The 20,738-nt window shown below is 55.8% G+C and overlaps 5 protein-coding genes across 5 annotated transcripts; 4 read left to right on the forward strand and 1 right to left on the reverse strand.

The window, feature by feature from the left end:
* The first annotated feature begins 1,257 nt into the window (after positions 1 to 1,257).
* On the forward strand, positions 1,258 to 8,534 carry B0I36DRAFT_314425 (WD repeat and FYVE domain-containing protein). Its single transcript, XM_046152759.1, is given in 15 exon segments — positions 1,258 to 2,906; positions 2,962 to 3,353; positions 3,405 to 3,870; positions 3,940 to 5,693; positions 5,774 to 7,071; positions 7,081 to 7,322; positions 7,335 to 7,366; positions 7,376 to 7,636; positions 7,652 to 7,861; positions 7,874 to 7,942; positions 7,955 to 8,068; positions 8,090 to 8,092; positions 8,102 to 8,128; positions 8,141 to 8,224; positions 8,297 to 8,534. Coding segments are annotated over 15 exon segments (6,612 nt in total). The 5' UTR covers positions 1,258 to 1,279; the 3' UTR covers positions 8,330 to 8,534.
* Positions 8,535 to 9,516, reverse strand: B0I36DRAFT_314429 (NADH-ubiquinone oxidoreductase 9.5 kDa subunit). The gene is made up of 2 exons (XM_046152760.1): positions 9,077 to 9,516; positions 8,535 to 8,790 (listed from the first exon to the last, which is right to left on the reverse strand). Exons 1-2 carry the CDS (start codon positions 9,273 to 9,275, stop codon positions 8,747 to 8,749), a joined length of 243 nt encoding a protein of 80 aa, XP_046016731.1. The 5' UTR covers positions 9,276 to 9,516; the 3' UTR covers positions 8,535 to 8,746.
* A 277-nt stretch (positions 9,517 to 9,793) lies between these two features.
* Positions 9,794 to 12,056, forward strand: B0I36DRAFT_68561 (dolichyl-diphosphooligosaccharide-protein glycosyltransferase 48kD subunit). The gene is made up of 4 exons (XM_046163209.1): positions 9,794 to 10,217; positions 10,278 to 10,388; positions 10,452 to 11,164; positions 11,248 to 12,056. Exons 1-4 carry the CDS (start codon positions 10,076 to 10,078, stop codon positions 11,677 to 11,679), a joined length of 1,398 nt encoding a protein of 465 aa, XP_046016732.1. The 5' UTR covers positions 9,794 to 10,075; the 3' UTR covers positions 11,680 to 12,056.
* A 2,498-nt stretch (positions 12,057 to 14,554) lies between these two features.
* On the forward strand, positions 14,555 to 16,017 carry B0I36DRAFT_237280 (serine protease; the record flags this gene model as incomplete). The annotated part of the gene is made up of 2 exons (XM_046149526.1): positions 14,555 to 14,920; positions 15,004 to 16,017. 2 exons carry the CDS (start codon positions 14,555 to 14,557, stop codon positions 16,015 to 16,017), a joined length of 1,380 nt encoding a protein of 459 aa, XP_046016733.1.
* Positions 16,018 to 16,629: 612 nt separating this feature from the next.
* B0I36DRAFT_314436 (uncharacterized protein) lies at positions 16,630 to 20,036 on the forward strand. Its single transcript, XM_046152761.1, has one exon. The coding sequence runs from the start codon at positions 16,681 to 16,683 to the stop codon at positions 19,777 to 19,779; it is 3,099 nt and encodes a 1,032-aa protein (XP_046016734.1). The 5' UTR covers positions 16,630 to 16,680; the 3' UTR covers positions 19,780 to 20,036.
* Positions 20,037 to 20,738: the final 702 nt, after the last annotated feature.

A 20,738-nucleotide genomic window follows, 5' to 3' on the forward strand; every position in this document is an offset into this window, starting at 1 on the left:
GCGCCTCCGCGACCACCTCTTGCTTAAGGGCGATCGCCAAGTTGATACAGCCGCATGCTGTTTTCCTGATCCGACCACTGAGCCCCGACCACTTTCCCAGCGATACGGCTGTCTCCTGTATTGCCGCTTCCAGAAGCTTTGCTCAGCACCGGTCAACATACAAACAACGCCCAATGTGCTTCTGCCGACTAAGCTCGCAAGTCCGCGCCGCGTGAGCCAGCATTCCCGGCGCACGATATCATGCGGGGACTCGATACGCACTTCACTGGACTGCCACTGCAATCCTAGCCACCTGACGACAATGTCGACCCGCCCGAGTAGATATCGCTCGTCGACCTCTGCTTCTACACCATTGTCGATCTCGAAGGCGACTGAAGTCTTCCAGAGGCTCCTCGATGACGTCGCCGCCGCGGCAGTCCCTGGCGAAAATGGCTTCCCAGATACGGCTCGGCTAGCCAAACAGCTTGCCCGCGTACAACTACACCTTGCAGCATTCGACCCGCCGAGCCCTGTGCAGGACGACTTCAGGCACCTGCATGGCTTTCAGCGGCTGTTCGACACGCTGAGAGCGTTCTCTGGCTTCTATAACCCGAGCCTACGCAGCCAGGAAGACAGGGAGGCCTTCTTCACATTTCTTGAGACTACTCTGAGTCTCCTCGCAGCTTCTTTTCGTAACCATCCGGGAAATCGACGGTACTTCCGGACCCGGGTCGAGGGCGGAGGATGGGAGGCTTTGGAGCAGACAATTGCGAGCATTGGCCTTGGCGGAAGCGACTCAGATACCTGGACCGTTAGCCAACTGTTTGGGAAGCTGCTGGCCTTCGCCCTCAACAATTCCGCTGTGGACGAGGTTTGTTGCGAGATCGCCCTCTCTGGCGCGCCACTGCGCCGGGACGCGTCTTTGGCCAGCCAGAATGACCCCGACGACGACGACGACGACGCTAGTGATGATGGTGCCATGCAAGATGAGCAGGTCAAGGCGATCGAAGTCGCCGTTGCCAAAGTGATTGGTCAGAGTGCCACTTTGCAGAACCCTGAGGTCATAACTATGATCATGGACTTTTGGGAGTCCATGCCGCGCGGCTCTAGTGGGCAGGAGAGCATTACTTCGCTCTTTGTCCTCAAATTCATCGCAGCCATCATCGATGTTTCGGAATACAACCTCCATCGCGTGCACGAGGCCGGCGTTCTGTCAAGACTGCTCAAGTTCGCCTTCAGCGACGACACATATTTCACAGCACCTGAAAGCAAGGTCATCCTCGATCTGTGCCGCAGTCTCATGTCTTGTGGCTTCAACAACCTGGCTGATGCACAAAAGCTTATACTCAACTCATCACCGCGCTCATCCGACTTCTGCCTAGAAATGACGGATCGTTACACGGATCCACCTTTCATCCAATTCGACCTGTCTCTCCATGGCCATTCGTCTATAGAGCTTCCGAGCCTGGGACGAACTTTCCCACCTCAGCAGTCCGCTGGGTACACGTTTACAGCATGGTTTCGAGTTGACAAGTTTGATCCAAGCTGCCATACCACGCTGTTTGGCGTGTTCGATTCAACCCAGTCTTGCTTTCTGCTTGCATACCTCGAGAAGGACACGCACAATTTTATTCTACAGACCTCAGTCCGGTCAAGTCGTCCAAGTGTTCGTTTCAAGTCGTTCACGTTCAAGGAGAATAAATGGTATCACGTTGGCATTGTCCACAGGCGGCCGAAAGCCCTTGTCGCGAGCAAGGCTGCCTTATATGTTAACGGCGAGTTTGTGGAACAGCTAAAGGCAGCCTACCCATCTCAACCACCATTGGCCAACAACAGCACGGAAAGTTTCGCCTCCTTCGGGTCGAGTAGCAATAAGACAATGCCCGTCCAAGCTTTTCTAGGAACGCCAAAGGACCTGTCTGCGGTCGTGGGTCCCGGCCTGGTCAAGTCGAAATGGTCGCTCGCAAGCGCCCACGTCTTTGAGGACGTATTGAGTGACGAGTTCCTGTCCGTGCCAAGCCGCCTTGGGCCGGGCTATCAAGGAAACTTTCAGGATTGTCTAGGGGCGTTCCAGACATACAAGGCTTCCGCTGCTCTGGGCCTTCAGAACGAGCTGTTGAGCACGGGTAAAGAAGCGGAATCAGACATCATGCGAGTAATTCGTCAGAAAGCTGCCTACCTCATTCCGGAGCAGCGGATAATGCTGAGCGTCATGCCTTCATCGATATTTCGAGAGACTCGTGGCTTTGGCGACTCGCAGCTTTTCCGAGCTCTGTCACGGGGACCTGCGCACACTCTGACGCAGATGGTACTCAAGGCTGGTACTGGAGTTGCCATCAACGCTGCACTGCCCTCCATCAATGACGCTCTTGTCCGGTCGGCTGGTGTCGCCATCCTAGCGGGAAATCCCATTGTTGTCACGCCACATTTGTTTGATGATGCACTGTGGCGACTGGCTGGTTTCACCCCGTTGGCGCTGAAGCTCATAGACAGAGCTGACACGGTTGACGCACTGCTTCAAGCCGTGGAGATGGTCTTCAAATGTATCAACTCCAGCTGGAGGAATAGCGAGGCGATGGAAAGCGCTGGCGGCTATCAAATCTTGGCCCTTCTGCTGCGGACCAAACTCGGGTTTACAACACCAAGTAGCAACCTCGCAACTTCGCGCCTGGAGCTCGAGAACGATGAGAGAGACAAGTTGTGTTTCCGTCTGCTAAGTCTCGTGCTGGACTTTGTTGGATACAAACATCGCGACCCTCTGGATTCAGTCATCATCAATCCCTTGGCCTACCGGATCTTGCTCGTGGACTTTGATGGCTGGAGGAAGTGCACGCCCATCATCCAGGAACTTTACTATAAGCAGTTTGTGTCCTTTGCCGTTCGGAGCAAGTACCACCAATACAACAACCGGAGACTGCTCAGAATGCGTAAGTACAATGTGCAGAGAACCCTGTGCGCACTCGATACTGACAACCGCTGCAGGCATTGTTAAGAGACTGCTCGATGCGATCAAGTCTGAACCATTACCCGAAAACGTGGTGCAGTATTTCATGGGCGCCATAGAGAGTCTTGTGAGATGTGGCTATAACACAGAGGTGCACCGGACCATTGCTTTGTTCATCACATACGCATTCCACACACCGTCACGATCGTTGCCGCGGACACCCAAACCGGGAACGCCCGCCGGTACTTTGACCCCGACGACTGTGATTCGGAGACCGACCCTCGAGATCAACGGTGGTACCCAGGTTACCGTCGCCTTGTTGAATCGCCGTCAAATTGGCATTCGAATTTTGGAAATGTACTGCCAGCTCTTGTGCGAGAAGGGCAACGACGCGATTATTCGGAAATTTGCCAAGACAGTCACAAACAAGGTACTTGATTCACAGCCACTACATAGCGGCTCAAGACTGATGATGGTGCAGTGGTTGCTCTATCTCCTGACGGAGGATGATGCCGAGATTGTCGTGCACGGCAGCAAAATCCTCGCGCGACTGCTCGTGGTTCACGGCTCAAGCTACATTAGCAAGTTTGCCGGTAAGACCGGTGGCTTCTGCATCATGGCACACCGGCTGAAACGTTGGTGGAATATACCCGCGCTGTGGCCGATATGCTTCAGTCTACTATTTGGGTACGATGTTGCAGAAGTTGATTTCGAGAAGAACTTCGACTTCTTCACGTTGATCGAGTGTTTTGGGAACTGCAAAGTCATGTATCCTGAAGCACTGCCCATTATTACCGGGATGCTAGAAGCCGGCCTCAAGGACATCTTGCGGAATCAAGATGACCCGGAATCGCCATCTCCAGTGCCATCTGCTAAATCCCAGACGAGACCGGTCACAAGACCTCATGCTCGGTCTATGTCCTACCAGCGCGATGTGGATGTTCCAAGTAAGTGCAAATCACATATTGCGTGGAAGAGGCTCCCCGGGCATGTTGCTGACAGCTTTCCGCGCGCAGATCTGGCTCGCCTCGCTGTAGACCGACTTGATGGCGATTCTGCCATTCTACAGACTGTCATTCGCTTCACCACTGATCTTTACACGCGATCTGTTGACTTCCGAGATTTTGCCTTATCGTCGGACTACGTCCGGCTGCTGCTGGCAGCATTATACCCCGTTCTGGTCAACTCGGATCCAGTCAGCCCAGAGACTGAGCTCAGCTCAGGCGACTCTGCCCTCACCTTTGAAGGTAATGACGTGATAATAAGACCGGTTGGGAGCTCAGCCTCAGCCCGGCCGGTGATCAGGACTGCCACGCCAGAGCCTGCTAAAGTCGCGCCTTCGACGGTCCAGCGAGGATCGCAGCTACGCAAGGCATCATCGTACATCCTCCTGACCGCTGGAGAACCGGCACAGCCGAGCTCTGCGAGAATCAATCACATCATGTCCCCCAAAAAGAAGATCTCGGTGCAAAACCACACGCACGCCGCGCTGGAAGGGATCTCAGAGCTCGTTATCAACGTCTTCATCGATCAGCTTCTAGTCCGCAAGGAGTTTCCCGGCTTCGGTCTCTTCCTCAAAACACCACCAGGGTTCCAGGAACACCACGCATACTTCTCGTCATACATCCTAAGAAATACGATCAGTCATTTATCTACCAGCATCAAGTTTGACTGGAAAGTCCTCAGCGAACCAAGGGTCCTGACAAACATGGCGCGCTTCAGCCTTCACATGGTCGAAGCCATATTCGAAGGGTGGTTCATGAATGGGACCGAGGCCATGTTGGAGTTTGCAGGCATGCTGCTCGAACATCTGCAGAAACCAGAGGTATCGAAACAGAAGACGGTGAGGCTCTGCAGCCAGGCTGTATCTACAATCCGGGCTTCTTTCCTCAAATTGGTGCTGCTGCGACTCTCTGAAGTCGATGAGACGCACGTGTCGGAACTGGCCGCAAACTATTCGATGGATAAAGTTCTCTACTGGTTACCAGTAGTTCTCGAGACGCTCACTGTCGATGACGATTACATGAAGCTCTTCTGGTACCAGCTCTACACCAAGCTCATTGACGAGAGGGAGCAAGTCAAAATAGCTGCCATCAATGTCTGGAGGATCATGCTTGTGCAGAAGCCGGACGACTGCACATCATTGTTCCGCCTTCTAATGAATTCTGACCAGCTCCAGCTCACAAAGGACTTCCAGAAACTCACCGAGCTCGATAATGACGCATTCATGGAGTGGGCGGGGCAGAACCGCCCATCACTTGATGTGCTTTTCTTCACTGGCATATCAAAGGCTTGGGAAGACTTCGTGGGCGCGGAGAACCAACGCACTAAGGATACCGCGCGATCCAGACTCTCCAAGCGTCGTGACGTGCTGAGGCGCTGGCATCTCGAGGCCCGAGGATGGGAGAATATCATGCTGAGGCACGACATGGCCAATTCGGCATGGATGAAATCCATTTATAGCTCCGAGCACTTCAAACACCAGCGTTTTCTGCAGGACCAGCAAGACGACACCATATACTACACTGCTCAGTTTGGCAAGATGGAACGAGACCTCAAGCGGCCAGGCGCAGTGTTGCATGATGGCGGAGCACGCAAGTGGAAACTGGACAGAACCGAGGGCCGAAACAGGATGCGGTTGCGGCTCCTCCCGGACCTGGCATCTCCCAATGACCAGTCTTACCAACCAAAGCGAAGAACGACAGACCAGGCCCCTGCATCGGCCCTCAAACTCAACACTTCTGTGCCACTGATCAAATCTATCGGCTCGGTTGGCCCGTCGCCCGCTTCAGCGCATCCCAACTCCATGGGCAACGATGGCACACCTCGGAATCTTCAGGCATAGGCCAGTCCAAGCCAGGCGATGTCGCACGAGAGCCAGGGGTGGCCCCTGAGGATGATTTCGAGCTCATTGACGACCCGAACGATCCCAACGAAGCCGAAGATGGATTTGAGGACAAGAACAGAAGAGTCATGCGTCGCCTGGCTCATGGCGATGTGGTACAGCATGTCTACAACACTTCTCGGATCATTGGTCTAGAGGCGTGCGAGGGTATCCTGCTTATTGGGAAGACTGAGCTGTATTTGATGGACAATTTCTTCCAGTGCGCTGACGGCGAGATTGTTAATGTCTGGGAAGCGCCGCCTGAGGAACGCGATCCCTACTCGCAGATAGTCACGGGTGCGAAGGCCAGCGAACGACGGTCAGCGAGCTCGACCCAGGATTCGAGAAGCTGGCATTGGCATGACGTGGTCAGCCTGTCCAAGCGGCGATTTCTCTTCAGAGATGTCGCCGTCGAGATCTTCTTCACGGATGGCCGCAGCTACCTTTTGACAGCTCGCAACGCCAGTATGCGGGACGAGATGTTTGCCAAACTGAGTGCAAAGACCCCTCATACTGCGGGCGCGAACCTGCTTCCGAATCCTGAGGATGCGTGGAGATTGGAATCACTCAAGGTCGTTGACGATGCACCGCAGTCTCTAGGATCCAAGTTTGGCAGCATCTTCAACCAGAGCCCATGGACACCGGTGATGCGTCGTTGGCAGCGTGGAGAGATCTCCAACTTCCACTACCTCATGCTTGTGAACACAATGGCCGGCCGCACTTTCAACGACTTAACACAGTACCCTGTCTTCCCGTGGATCCTGGCAGACTACACAAGCGAGGAGCTCGATCTCAGCAACCCAGCGACGTTCCGTGATCTATCAAAGCCGATGGGCGCCCAGACCGCCAGACGACAGGCAGATTACACCTCGCGGTATAACAGTCTTGCCGAGATTGGCGAGACGCCGTTCCACTACGGCACTCACTACTCGTCGGCCATGATTGTCGCATCGTACCTCATCCGTCTTCCGCCATTCGTTCAATCGTACATACTACTGCAGGGCGGATCATTCGATCACGCGGATCGCCTTTTCTTCTCGATCGAAGGCTCGTGGCGCTCTGCAGCGCAAGACAATGGCTCAGATGTCCGCGAGCTGATTCCCGAGTTTTTCTGCCTGCCGGATTTCCTTAGGAACGTCAACGAGTACAACTTTGGCGAGCGGCAAGGCTCGCGCGGGCGTGTCGACCACGTCGAATTACCCCCGTGGGCGAAGGGCGACCCCAAGATCTTCATTGCCAAACACCGCGAAGCCCTGGAATCCCCGTACGTCAGCCAGCACCTTCATTCTTGGATAGATCTCATCTTTGGGTATAAGCAACTGGGTGAACTGGCTGTGGAGAACTTGAATGTCTTCCACCATCTCTCCTACTACGGAGCCAAGGATCTCGACAACATTACCGATACCGACGAGAGGCATGCAACCACAAGCATCATCCACAATTTCGGCCAGACGCCACATCAGGTCTTCACAAAAGCGCATCCACCACGAGAGCACATTGCATTTCCTACCAAACGTCTGGACGTAGCCAGCGAATTCCTCGCCCGCATGCCTCATCCGGTACTTGAGAGTCGAGAGCGTGTAGCGATGCTGGAGTTCTCCAAGAAATACGACCGACTGATCTGCTCGTCTCCATTCCGGCTCAACCTGCCACCTTTGTACGACAAATACCTGGAATGGGGGTTTGCTGATAACAGCATTCGATTCTTCTTCAATGAGAACCGCCGCAGCGCCGGAGTGAACGAGAACCTACACATCGGGCAAATTTCCTGCGTCACAGTAGCTGGATCCAAGACACTGATAACGGCCGGGGAGGATTGCGTCATCCTTGTGCATGACATCCAGACACTTCCGGGGAAGCCGATCGATCTGCTGCAGCGGGCGGCTCTAACTGGCCACAAGACGCCCGTGACGACTATTGCCGTCTCAAAGGCTTTCAGCACCCTGCTGACGGTTTCCCTGGACGGACAAGCTTTCCTGTGGGATCTGAATCGTCTGGACTTCATCCGCAAGCTGCCGACCACGAGGACAGTCGAGTGTGCTCAGATTAACGACGTCTCTGGGGAGATACTACTGTGCTCGGGATCGAATGTTCTCATGTACACCCTCAATGGCGACTTGTTGTTGGATCAGAATGTCTGCAGCGAGCATGATGACTACGTACACTCTTGCGCATTCTATGAAGGGTCTGGAAACGAGTGGCTCCAGAACTTCCTCGTATTTACAGGACACAAGCGTGGCCGTGTCAATATTTGGAAACGAGTAACCACGCAATCGGGCAAGTGGGTACTGGAGCTTGTCCGAAGACTCGATCATGCCGACGTGAGAAGCGAGACGGGTGCCAACACGGAAGCAGCAATCACCTGCATAACGCCGATGCCCCAGATGGTGTACACTGGCGATGATGATGGCCGAGTGGTAAGTGATCTCTTTGAGCCTCGCGCAAGAGTCTCTGACGGTAGAATGCAAGACTAACAGAAGCATCTCTAGTACGAGTGGACCTTGATCCAAAGAGAGAGGTAGCGTGCTTGCGATTCACGGACAAGTGGTCGAGATCGTCCACGACGGCGATGCTGAGCGCGTCGAGATCATGATGCGCCGTTTGAGACGGAGTGTCGAGCCAACGCCGGAGGGCTGAAGTACCACATATAGATAACACAGAACCAACGACCCCGAGGTCTCCCTGACGAGTCGCGCACTTGCAAAAATCAATCAAGTGAAAAACATTCGTGCATGGAAGAGAGAAGCTTGCGTTGATTTGCCTCGTGAGATTATGTACAAAAGATTCCAAGGTTCATAAACGTCAAGTCCTCTTTCGAGCTCAATACCACCCTTAACTTCGGATGGTTGAACGTGTGTTGCTACTGCTGTCCCTGAAAAAGAGGAGCATCAGGCCGAACATGACTCTCCTTTGTGTTCTCGCATTTCGATATAATATACTTAATCGTCATAGCCGCTCAGCTGCTTTCTGGGGCCGGTTGGTACTAGAATTGCATGCGTGGTCAGCTTGTTTGTCATTCCAAGGTGGGATAGTCGCCTGTCCGTTCATTATGCGCCCGTTGTGCACCCATGAGGCCTGCGGTTCCTGCTTCAAGCGCCGGATAATGCTTGTGTGGTGGGCTGGCAACTGTAGTCCACCACCAGAAACCCCACGAGCGCAGGTCCCCCGGGAAACGTCATGGCAGAGAAACCGCCGCCGCCTCATGCGTCCTCCCACTCGAATGGACCCGGCGCCAGACCGAAGAACAGCGAACCAGCATGTGTACGTACTCGGATATGTCATGGGGATGAACTCGCGCTTCTCGTAGCCCAGCATCTTGCGCACGGGAGGGACCGTGACGAGCATGATGGGGCCCAGGGAGCCGGCGACGACGGACCAGAAGTACGCAGGCTTCTCGCGGGCAGACCAGCGCAGGTACCGGAGGGGCCCGGCCCAGAAGAGAGGTGCGGCCTTGGGCGCAATCGGCATGGTGGGTTTGGTTGATGATGAGGCTGGTGGTGGTTATTATTGTATCGAGTCCCGAAGGGGAATGGATGTGGCTGTTCTTCGCTGCCGGCAATTAGTAATCGTGTGTGTGTCGTGAGCAGACTGATTCTTGTGTTGGGTTACTCGTACGTGTGTGTGGTGTCGCGGCACGCCAATTGCCAGGACTGTTCTTCGTCGTCGTCGGGGTCGCGGGCCTATGGTCAATTCTCTGATGCTGTCGCCGCCTGAGCGTAATTGAAGCTCCGTTGTTGGCTGGGGTGGCTCCACTGCGAATCCCAAGACCCGGCAGCTGCCAGCCCCACAGGCACCTGTCTTCGTAGTTGGTTGGCTTTGACTGACTGGGCCAAGAGTGAGGACATTAGGTAAGCTGCCTGTGCAAGCCTGGTGGGGTGGTCCACGTAACGACCGGAGCTTATGACAGACTGGCCAGAACAGCGCTGGGGAGCTTGTGTAGCTCAGAGGTCGAGCTCCAGGTACAGCGCCACCTGGCTGCTGCGGGAAGGTACCTGCCACGAGAAGACCCTGGAACTTTTGAGACAGTCGAGACAACTTGCTTTAGACAAGTATCCCGCTGGTGATCACAGCGACAACTCCAATCACACACGTGCGGCGACTTCCAACGTGTCAAAGCGGTCCTTCTCAATTCGCCCATTTTGCGACTCGCCCGGAGCGCGCATCTTCGCAATTGAGCCTGCCCCCGTCCCAGAGCCGCCATCCACACTCTACACGGCAACGCCAATTGGACTCGGACTGAACGGAGAACGAAGACGCGCAACACCATCATGAGGTCCTTCCTCTCTCTGGCAGCTGTGCTGCTTGCAGCCGTCGCCAATGCGGCCAGCTTCAGCGGCGACAGACTACTGGTCATCCTCGAGGACGCCGCAGAGAAGGCCGCTTACTCCAAGTTCCTGGCCGACCTCGAGGGTATGTGCAGCCGTGGATGCCAGCGACCTTGATTCTCGACCTGACTAACACGTCTACCAGGTCGCGGGTTTGATATCGTATACGAGAGCCCAAAGAGCGAGGGTCTCAGCTTGTTCCACCTCGGCGAGAAGTCGTACGACCACATCTTGCTGTTGCCGACCAAGTCGAAGGGTATGTACAATTCTGGGATTCGACTTCTTTGAGGCAGCTGTTCTAACCGATGCTTCTCCGTAGGCCTCGGTCCCAACCTTACACCCAACGCCCTCTCTCAGTTCATGAACGCGAAGGGCAATATCCTCGTCGCACTCACTTCCTCTACACCTGCGTCGACATCGGTAGTCTCCCTACTCAACGAGCTTGACATCAGTCTCCCAGCCGAGCGCACCGGTCTCGTTGTCGACCACTTCAACTACGACAGCACCTCCGCCGCGGAGCAGCACGAAGTTTTGCTCCTGCCCGCCCCCGGATCGTCACGCGCCGGAGTCAAGGATCTCTTTAGCCCGGCCGCACCCAACGGCGAGCTCATCGCGTTCCCCAACACCGTCGGCCAGACCCTTGGCTCGGGAGCTTTGCTCGCTCCCATCCTACGTGCTCCTTCGACAGCCTACAGCTACAACCCTAAGGAGGAGAGCGAGGTTGTCGAAGACCTCTTCGCTAGCGGCCAACAATTGTCTCTGGTCACTACTTTCCAGGCCCGCAACTCGGCTCGCTTCGCCGTCATTGGCTCTGCCGAGTCGCTGACCGACAAGTGGTTCGATGCCAAGGTCAAGAAGGCCGGCGAGAAGAGCAGCGTCAAGACCCTCAATCAGGAGTTTGCCAAGCTCGTCTCCGGATGGGCCTTCAACGAGATTGGAGTCCTGCGCGTCAACTCGATCGAGCACCACCTCGATGAGGCAGGCGCCAGCAACGCCAGCAACCCCAAGATTTACAGGATCAAGAACGATGTGGTAAGTCCTTATACTCTGAGAGGGCATCAAGTAGCAGAGCCAAAAGGCCACCAGTTCTAACATGATACTTTCCTCGTCGCCAGACGTATTCGATCTCTCTGTCCGAGTACTCGTGGGACAAGTGGACGCCTTTCACTCTCCCGGAATCGGACGAGCTGCAGCTCGAGTTCAGCATGCTGTCCGCGTTCCACCGCCTGAACCTGAACGTCAGCGCCTCGGACGAGTCGAGCACGACCTACAGCACGTCCTTCAAGCTGCCTGACCAGCACGGCATCTTCAACTTCCTAATCAACTACAAGCGGCCGTTCCTCAGTAACGTCGAGGAGAAGAACACCGTCTCTGTCCGCCACTTTGCCCATGACGAGTGGCCTCGCAGCTTCGTCATCTCGGGCGCCTGGCCCTGGCTCGCCGGCATCCTCGCCACGACTACCGGCTGGGTTGCCTTCTGCGGCATCTGGCTGTATAGCAAGCCCGTGAACAGCGGCAGCGCGTCAGAGAGCAAAAAGTCCCAGTAGACGGGGGGTGCAACTTTCGTGTGTGCAGGAATTGTGGGTTATGATGGATGGAATCATTGGCCTCGTCGTCCGATTCTGTACCGGACAGAAATGGGTCATGTATCGGCAAGGATGACAGCCTTGTATTACAACGAGGACGAGAACGAGAGTTGAAGAGTAAATAAAAAAGCAACATCACGTTTCTCCACGTCCTCACGAAATCTACTGTGCACATGTACGACTGGCAATATTGGGCCGCTCGTGGTCTAAATCGTAGCCGTTGTGACTGTGTAACACAGAGAATCGCCTGCCTGCTTTCTTTCGGCAATATGGCACGTGTACGGTGCGTGTCTGTGGTTCAACAATGGCAGATAGATTAACCTTTCGCGAGTAACTGACTCCAAGAACAGTGACATAATGGACACAAAGAGTTATACGACTGATTGGTGAACAGAGCCAGTCATTCACGATTAAGGACGGTATTACGTAACTCACTGACTGACTCGGTCGTCTCGAGGACGAAGAGCGCAAGAGTCAGGTTTCACGAGGAAGGGTGGTTGGCCAGGTAGTTTAGTGGCTGGTGCGTCGTCCCTTATCAAGTTGTGCCCGTGCAAGTGGCTGCACAGGAGACGCGCGCTTGAGCACGGTGCCGAGTCGTGTGTGGTGTATATTTGAAGGCTAGCTCCAGAGCCGTTGCCAGCTGTGGCGGCGGAAAGGCGATCACGAAAGCCCTCAGTGCCTGCAGGAGTCGAAGGACCAGTATATGTTTCGGCTTTCCATGTGAGAGTGAATATGGGGTTTCTGCTCCAAACAATAACGAGCACGTTCATATTGTTGCTGCAAGCAGGGCGTGCGGCTGCTTTGCAGCGGGCATCCAGGCACGGGCGGCTGCACTGGACTCCGTACATGGCTAGTGCTGGACAGAGGAACATCCCGTTTCCCGGACGTGGCTGGGGGATTCCAACCCAGCCCTGGACGTTGCTTGGTTGCCGTCCGTCATGACTCCCCATGTCTGCGTTGAGAGCTCGGGCTCAGCATGTCTCACACTGGATGTCGATGACTATCGCCGGGGCCGCCTATGTATTAAAAGATGACTGTCGGTATCTTGGATCACCAGTCTCATGACCGTGCTGATGACGGTGCGGCTCACTGGCCAAGGCTCTGGGGGCAGGGACAGCGACAGGCACGTGGACAAGACGGACGGTCGCAAACAGGGGCAGTGAGGAAGGCAGCAGGTGACCGAATTTCGGAGCGCGGGATGCGCGCACTGGGACCTTTGCCTAGAGTCGGGTCTCTGATAGCTTCAAGCACTGGGAGCCAATCGCCCGAGGCTAGCGAGGCTGGTGGTGGAGCGCGCCACCACAAGGCAAGGCACACCTGGCAGCCAGGAACGGCGTGGGGTGTGTGAGTGTGAGTGCTCGCCAGGCAAAGAGGCCGCGCGCTCGTTGACCAGTCTCCGCAGCCAGCGAGCTTGGCGGACCCCCGGGCCAGTTGAGCGCACAGAGGCCTGGTGGGCCTGGGCTGGCTTGAGAGAGAGTGATTGTGTCATTCATGTCTCGCCCCGGACTCGACTGGGACAGGGGATCTCCTGGCCTGGCTCGGCTCGGCTTCGCTGGTTGCTCGTGTACTGTATGAGCTCTGGCCATTCCGGATCGGCGGACAACTCGCACCATCTCGAGAACAAGGCAGGCGGGCAGGCAGACTGGCAATCGACAGTGGCACTGTGGACGGCGCGTGCACAGAGAACGAGGCTCACTGCGATAAGCCGTCAGCCAACGCACTCAGGGTTCAGGTACCTGGCAAGTCAGGAGCAGGCGGCTGCAGGCGCGATGCGGGGAGAGATGGGCATCCAGCGCATGTCGTGTGCTTGGCTTGTGACCTGCCTGCCCCATGGCCCGGCCTGTTTGGATGGCAGCATCCGCACCCTCGATTGCGCGCTGGCTTGGGTGGAGCACCGAGTCTGATCCATCCACTCCTTCTCCAATGTTGGGGGGGGAATCCCTTATCGGATTTGCCATGCACAGCAAAGTGGATGTTGTCGATGATGACCGTGAGCGGGTTTATCAGCCTGCGGATGGCGAAACAGCTTGGGGTACGTGTGTACAGTACGGGGTCAAGAGTCAGCACGCCGCGGCTGTGTAGAGGCAGGCAGGCTTGGATCACTCCGTCCGGCTCTGATACTGTATCGTACTGTTGGCTCATCAGTCGTGCCGCCACACCACCCCCAGTTGTGCTGCGAGTCGTGCTTTGCAAACATCCTCCAGCATGGCAACGCCCCGAGTGAGATGGTGCGCGGCTGACGATTACATGACTGCTGTGCTGGTCCTGCCGTACATGCCATGGTAGATGTCAGCACTGCTCGATGGGGAGCCGGTGCTGCAATGATGATGATGCGTCGGTCAGTCAGACAGACCCGTTGCCTCGCCATCCGGGTTGCAGGGCCAGTGCCAGCAGGCACTGTTACCCCAAACAGCTATCGAACCACGGGCCCCACGGGCGGCCTGCGCTAGGCTGCATCAGGCTTATCTCGACCAGCCAGGCTGCGCCTTGTCCTCAACCAGGTGCGTCACACGCTCCCCCCAAAGCCCGGGGAAGGCAGCAGCTGCGCGGCTGCCCTTGCTCGCTCGCCGGCCTGAGCTCTGGGCCGCCGCGACCCGCCTCCGCCCTCTTTATCTCGACAGCTCCGGCCTCGCCATCCTCTCTTGCCTCCTCCTTCCTCTCTCACGCCTTGTGCTTCATCCCCCATCGTCATCGCCATCTCTATCCCGTCCAGGATCTCGCGGCCGTCTTTCGTCGCATCGTCCTTGTTCCCAGTGTCTTGTTGAGCAGCTCCGTCGTTTTCCCCGTTCCTTCGCAGTACAGAGTCGCAGGCAGACTCTCCCCTCCTTCGCCCATCATGAGAGGCTTCCTCACTGTCCTCAGCCTGGCCACGGCCGCCTCGGCCGCGCCCTCGTGGTTCAGCACAGAGACCATCCACGATGGCTCTGCCCCCATTCTCTCCTCGGCTGGTGCCGAGGATATCCCCAACTCGTACATCATCCGCTTCAAGGACCACGTGACCGAGTCCTCCGCTGGTGAGCACCACTCGTGGGTCCAGCAGCTCCACGGCGAGCGTGAGGACGACCGCCTCGAGCTCCGCAAGCGTGGCGTTGTCGACGCCTTCCGCGGTCTCGGCCACACCTTCAAGATTGGGTCCGACTTCCTGGGCTACTCGGGTCACTTTGACGAGGAGACCATCGAGCAGGTCCGGAACCACCCTGATGTAAGTGCGCCCCTCTGAACCCTCTTTCTGGGCCATCCCCCCCAGGAGATGCGCTACAGTCACTAACCTGTGCCGCTCTTCAGGTCGCGTACATCGAGAGAGACAGCATTGTCTATGCCCTCGGTTCTGAGGAGCCTGAGCTCGAGAAGAACGCCCCTTGGGGTCTTGCTCGTATCTCGCACCGCCCGTCGCTCTCCTTCGGCACCTACAACAAGTACCTGTTTGCTGCCGAGGGTGGTGAGGGTGTTGATGCGTACGTCATTGACACTGGTACCAACATTGAGCATGTTGACTTTGAGGGCCGCGCCAAATGGGGCAAGACCATCCCCAGCGGCGACCAGGACATCGACGGCAACGGCCACGGCACCCACTGCTCCGGCACCGTCGGTGGCCACAAGTACGGTGTTGCCAAGAAGGCTCACATCTATGCCGTGAAGGTTCTTCGCTCCAACGGCTCCGGCACCATGTCCGACGTCGTCAAGGGTGTCGAGTACGCTGCTGAGCAGCACATGGCGCAGGTCAAGCTCGCCAAGGACGGCAAGCGCAAGGGCTTCAAGGGCTCTACCGCCAACATGTCCCTCGGTGGTGGCAAGTCGCCCTCGCTCGACCAGGCTGTCAACGCCGCCGTCGACGCTGGTCTCCACTTCGCCGTCGCTGCCGGTAACGACAACGCCGATGCTTGCAACTACTCTCCTGCCGCCGCCGACAAGGCTGTCACCGTCGGTGCCTCTGCGCTTGATGACTCGCGTGCTTACTTCTCCAACTGGGGCAAGTGCGTCGACATCTTTGGCCCTGGTCTCAGCATCCAGTCGACCTGGATCGGAAGCAAGACTGCCATCAACACGATCTCTGGTACCTCGATGGCCTCGCCCCACATCTGCGGTCTCCTGACCTACTTCCTCTCTCTCCAGCCTGCCTCGGACTCTGAGTACGGCATGGCTGCCATCACCCCTGCCAAGCTCAAGAAGGCCATGATCGAGCTCGCTACCCCCGATGCTCTTAGCGACATCCCCGCCAACACCCCCAACTTGCTCGCCTACAACGGTGGTGGCCGCAGCAACTACTCCGAGATCATGGAGCTCGGCCAGAAGGCTTAGATTGGCTGGAACGCCACGAAAGCCACGCAAGTCTGATCGCTTCGGCGGGACCGCTTTTGAGATTGTGAACACGGGAATATACACGAACATGGGCGACACGATGCGCTAATCTTGGTAGTGACGGGTTTACTGTATTTGGTTGTGTAGCATTTCATAGGCTTCTTATCATCGCGTACAATGGATCACAGCATGACAAATTTCACCTCTCGGTTCCTAGCTTTCGTCGGCTCGTTGGTTTCGGAGGCGCGGCTTAACGGTCTACAGCTTCTTCGCGTGATTGTCGATAAGTACCTCAAAACACATGATGCAAATATGGCCGCTCCTGCCAGTATCGCTAACCCCGAGGTGGAAGGAACGGCTCGCCTTTATTAAACAGCCAGCAACAACCATGACAGGAATGCAAGCGTGGTCTTCACGCCTCGCATGCGCGGTTGCTCAAACGTTGTCATGTACACATTTTTGTCCTGTCTCTTGTGCATCCACAGCCTCTTGCGATGAGTTGTTTTTGGTTACGTTCATCCATCATCATCATCATCATCACTGAGAGCTTCTCTTATATCTTCTCACTAGAGGCTGAAGCTGCTCTTTGTCACGACCTAGCAAGGGCCTGCCACTTTATCGTGTTTGGTGCGAGACTGGCCCGCACGAGACGAGCAATACAGCATGCATCGTCGCAGGAGTCTGGCACAAAGCGATGTTGCCCGTACGCAGTCCAATCGGTCTTCGAGAGGAGTTCAGCTCCAGCATGTTGACCCCGATAAGGCCAAGCTCCATGCCCACGCCGCCGCATCTCGAGCTTTCACGCGGGCCAGGGAACGTGCCAGCACCGAACCAAGTGTTTGGCCACCACCACGCACAGGAAACAGCACGCCACAGAGTATCGTCTCCCGGAACCCCGCAAACGCGGCAAGGTCTCCTGGACGAGAGCTTCGCCGTCGAGACAGCGTGCGGTTCTGCCGGTCACGCTCTCCAACAAGCCGCCGGACACAGGGGATTGAGGGACTTGCGCACCCAGCTCATACCGAGTTTCGCCATGGCACTTCTCATTCTAGGGCAACTGACTTCCGACAGGCAATCAGCCCATCCAGAGCCTCCGCGGATGGCATGATATCTGCTACGAAAGGCGCGGCTGGGGACTATATCAACAATTTGATTGTGGGTGGACAAGAATACTATACCCCAGAGGATGACATCGCATCTCTGCCATCCTCGTTCAGAAGGATTCGCAAGTCAAAGTCCATGTTTGCAGCAAGTGGCCATCATAGATATGGCCCAGACACGGCACAAGATATTGTGACCACGAGCCAGTCACAATCGTGGTTGAGAGGGGTTGGCACCAGCCATGGTCCTGGTCGAAATTCGGCAGTGAAGTCCATAAGCTACCTGAAAAGCCGCCAGCACCATAGTGAACCAGTGTCGACATATCATTCAGTCCGGATGTACCAAGAAGACACCGTCGCGGCTCTACCTGCGAAGTCCAGGACCTTGAGGTCTCATTCCTCGACTCTCTTTGGCGCAAGGACTAGTCAAACCTCAAAGCTGTTCTCCAAGACTATGAGGATCATGGGCGCAGAGCGGCAGTGCAGTACGAGAAAGCTCAAGCCAGATGACAATGTTGGTCTCAAGAGCAAGGCAAGAAAAGTTTCGCTTCAGGTGAAGCGTGGTATCAAGAACATTTTCAGCATCAACAAGGCAGATGACGACGACGACATTCTACCACCCCAGCATATTGAAGCCAAGAGCAGTCCTGCAGTATCGCCTGCAAGGTCAGCGAGTGAGGCAAGCATCCTGTTCCACCTCGACGCTGCCGATGTCGACTGTTCAATTTCGCAGGTCGCATCGGGAGTGCCGTCTCTCCACGCAGTGTCTTCGCTACAAGAGCTGCAGTCACGTCATGGAAGCGTTGAGAGCCTGGAAAGCGACAGCAAAGCCTCCGAGGAGAAGTCGCGTGTGACCAGTTGGACGAATTCAGACAGTTACGCACATTCAACAGTGGCGAGCAATCGCAGCGATCATGGCCGACAGCGACTCTCCGTAATCAATGAGCATGGCTTGCATGTCTCGTCGTCGTCTACTAGGCCAGAGCTCGGATCAGCCCGCGGTGACGTTAAGCCAACTGATCCGGCGAGCACGCCAAAGGCTTCCCGCGTGGTGGATGGCCCGCGACTTTTCTCCGCCCTGATGAAACGACTCGACGACGCAAGTCCGACAAAGCATGACTATCAGAGTGAAGGGGATGGCCCTCGGCCTCCGCCCATACAGAGCCTTCCCTCTGGGCATGAATCTCCAGTTGCCTCGCTGCAAGATGCCGCCACTTCGAAAGCATCGCCGGCCACGATCCGGCGGGTTAGCACAGCGGATGGTGCGGCCCTCGAGGCACGTCTACCACCAGCTGCACCAGCTGTCACAAAAGAGACAGCCTTCGCCGAGGAGGTAGTCACGACCGCGGTCGTCCCCACTCTCAACGCTTCTCGATCTGCTCCTCTAGATAACAATATTGTGTTGTCCTCTCAATCCAACGGGGCAAATCCTCTTGCGGGCGAGAGGAGGGACGACCAACGCTTCCGAACACTTTCTTCCCGAAGCTCTGCGTTCTTCGGGAGTCCCACGTGCCACTTGTTCCGGACCAAGAGCCCATACCGCAAGGCCCTACAGGCATCGATACGGACTGCTCATGGCGCACCAGAGCAAAAGTCGCCTGAATACAATCCTTGGATGCGCTCACTCACAGATCTGTCCTTTAGGTGTCCTAGTGCTGATTCGGAACCCGACCGAAAGATGCGTGACACGGACAGCATATATTCGGAAACCCCAGATGATAAGCCGCGTGGTCGTGTCAACATCATGTCCATCGTCGACAAGTTCCCAAAACCGCCCATCACGCATGGCGACGCCACAATTTTCGTTAGCTCTCCAACGCCGATGCCACTGCGGGGTAGGAGAGCACCTGAGAGACTCTCCTCAGAATGGAAAAATTGGCTTTCCACGAATGTTTCCAAACTGGAAGGTGCCGAGGAGTCCCTGATCGCGACACTATCTGACAATTTTGGCTCCCCCATTGTCCAGGGAGCCTGTCACGTTCGTGAGCAGGCACAAATTGATAACGACGACCCTATTGATGACGGCTCCTACGAAGGTGCTTTGCTCTTCGGCCAAAGTGACGGTCAGATTCATGCTGGTCATGCGAAGCAAGCAGGTATAGCTGATGGAGCCAGCCATGCAACGTTCAAGACGGTGACCGAGATACAGGATCCACCAGCCATGGAAGAGGCTCACGAAGCCATTCGGCGTTTGGACAGCGGCAGTGTCTCGTCACGACGTCTGCTAAGCACGCCACAGATGCCTCAGGGTACCGTCATGCCAATGGAGCATACTTCCATTGCTGCAACATCCCCTCGGGGTTTGAGAGATGCATCAAATCACGCGAGAGACATCAAGGAATGTGCGAGCAGAAATTTGTCGGCGGCTACAGGCGGGCGAGCAGAATTAGGATCGTCTGTGGATAGGCAGTTTGGCATTCTGCTGGCTTCAGACCGCCAAAAGAACGCCAACAGAGGCACTGCGGATGTTTTCATGAAGAGCAAGCATCTACAAGGTTCGCCATCCAGAACTTTGTCCAGTGCGAACAGAGAGAACGAGGCGCCTCGAAATTTGGATGAGAATGTGCCTGCATCACACGAGGCCGACATCATGCGGTCAATTTTACAGGCAAGACGCCATCGTCTTGCCAGCAGCGACGATGACGGCAGTGTCTTTCTATAAACGCACTTGTAGGTTGGCGCTGAGTATGTGCACTTGATAAGGCTCGTCCGTAGCTCGCATGTGTCTCCCTTCTATTCCATCCACGCTTGAAGCTGCCAGAGTTATCAGAGAAAAAGAGTCTGAGCTAGGTCACTGGCAAGCCATAGGAAAGGCCCTGATAGATTTGCTCTGCAAATATATGTATGGAACCAGTAGCCGACTGGGGAGGTGCATAATAACCACTTGGAGCAAAGAATATCAAATATCAATGCTACGCACAACTGTTCTTGGATTGATGGAATTTGTGACTACTCGAGTGGCTGTAGGAGTTTAGTGGCGCGATGGCGAAATCCTTTCGGACCTGCGGGCCGCCGGTAACAGTCCATGGGTATTCAGCCCGCTCAGGCCGCATGCCACATGGCGCCTTTGAATGATCTTGAAGCAGCAATGCCATCACGGTTGAATGGCTCAAGACTTGTGCAGCCGTAAAATTTGCGTGAATGATGCCCACCAGCGAAGCATCTGATCGGGCAAAGCACGATGAGCAATACTGAAGAGCACCTATAGAAAGACAGTTTTCCTTGCTCCGGGAGCTGTACAGGAGCCAGGCAGCAAAATAAGCAAGACAACGCTGATTGTCACCCTCAATAAGTTGAGACAGCACACTATGCTGTGCTTGAGAGACATTGACTATTCAGCGGGCAGGCAGCGTTTGTGGCTGCCAGAGTCAGCACGGGCCGATCGTTGTGCCGGAACTAAGATGCAGCGCATGTGGCGGCAGAGCACGTCGTAAGGCCATTGCCATACGACGCTACTGGGGGGGATCTGAAGAACCCTACTAGGGCCTTGCATGCATGCGTGGCATAATACACACACATTCACTCACTCACTCACTCGCAGGCTTGCATACATGCAGTCTTACCTTTTGCTGTGCCGAACCCCTGGCGCAAATGTAACTGGCATTCTGGGGGTCCGTGGAC

Source organism: Microdochium trichocladiopsis, assembly GCF_020744255.1.
Source record: "Microdochium trichocladiopsis strain MPI-CAGE-CH-0230 chromosome Unknown B0I36scaffold_2, whole genome shotgun sequence".
Taxonomy (NCBI): Eukaryota; Fungi; Ascomycota; class Sordariomycetes; order Xylariales; family Microdochiaceae; genus Microdochium; species Microdochium trichocladiopsis.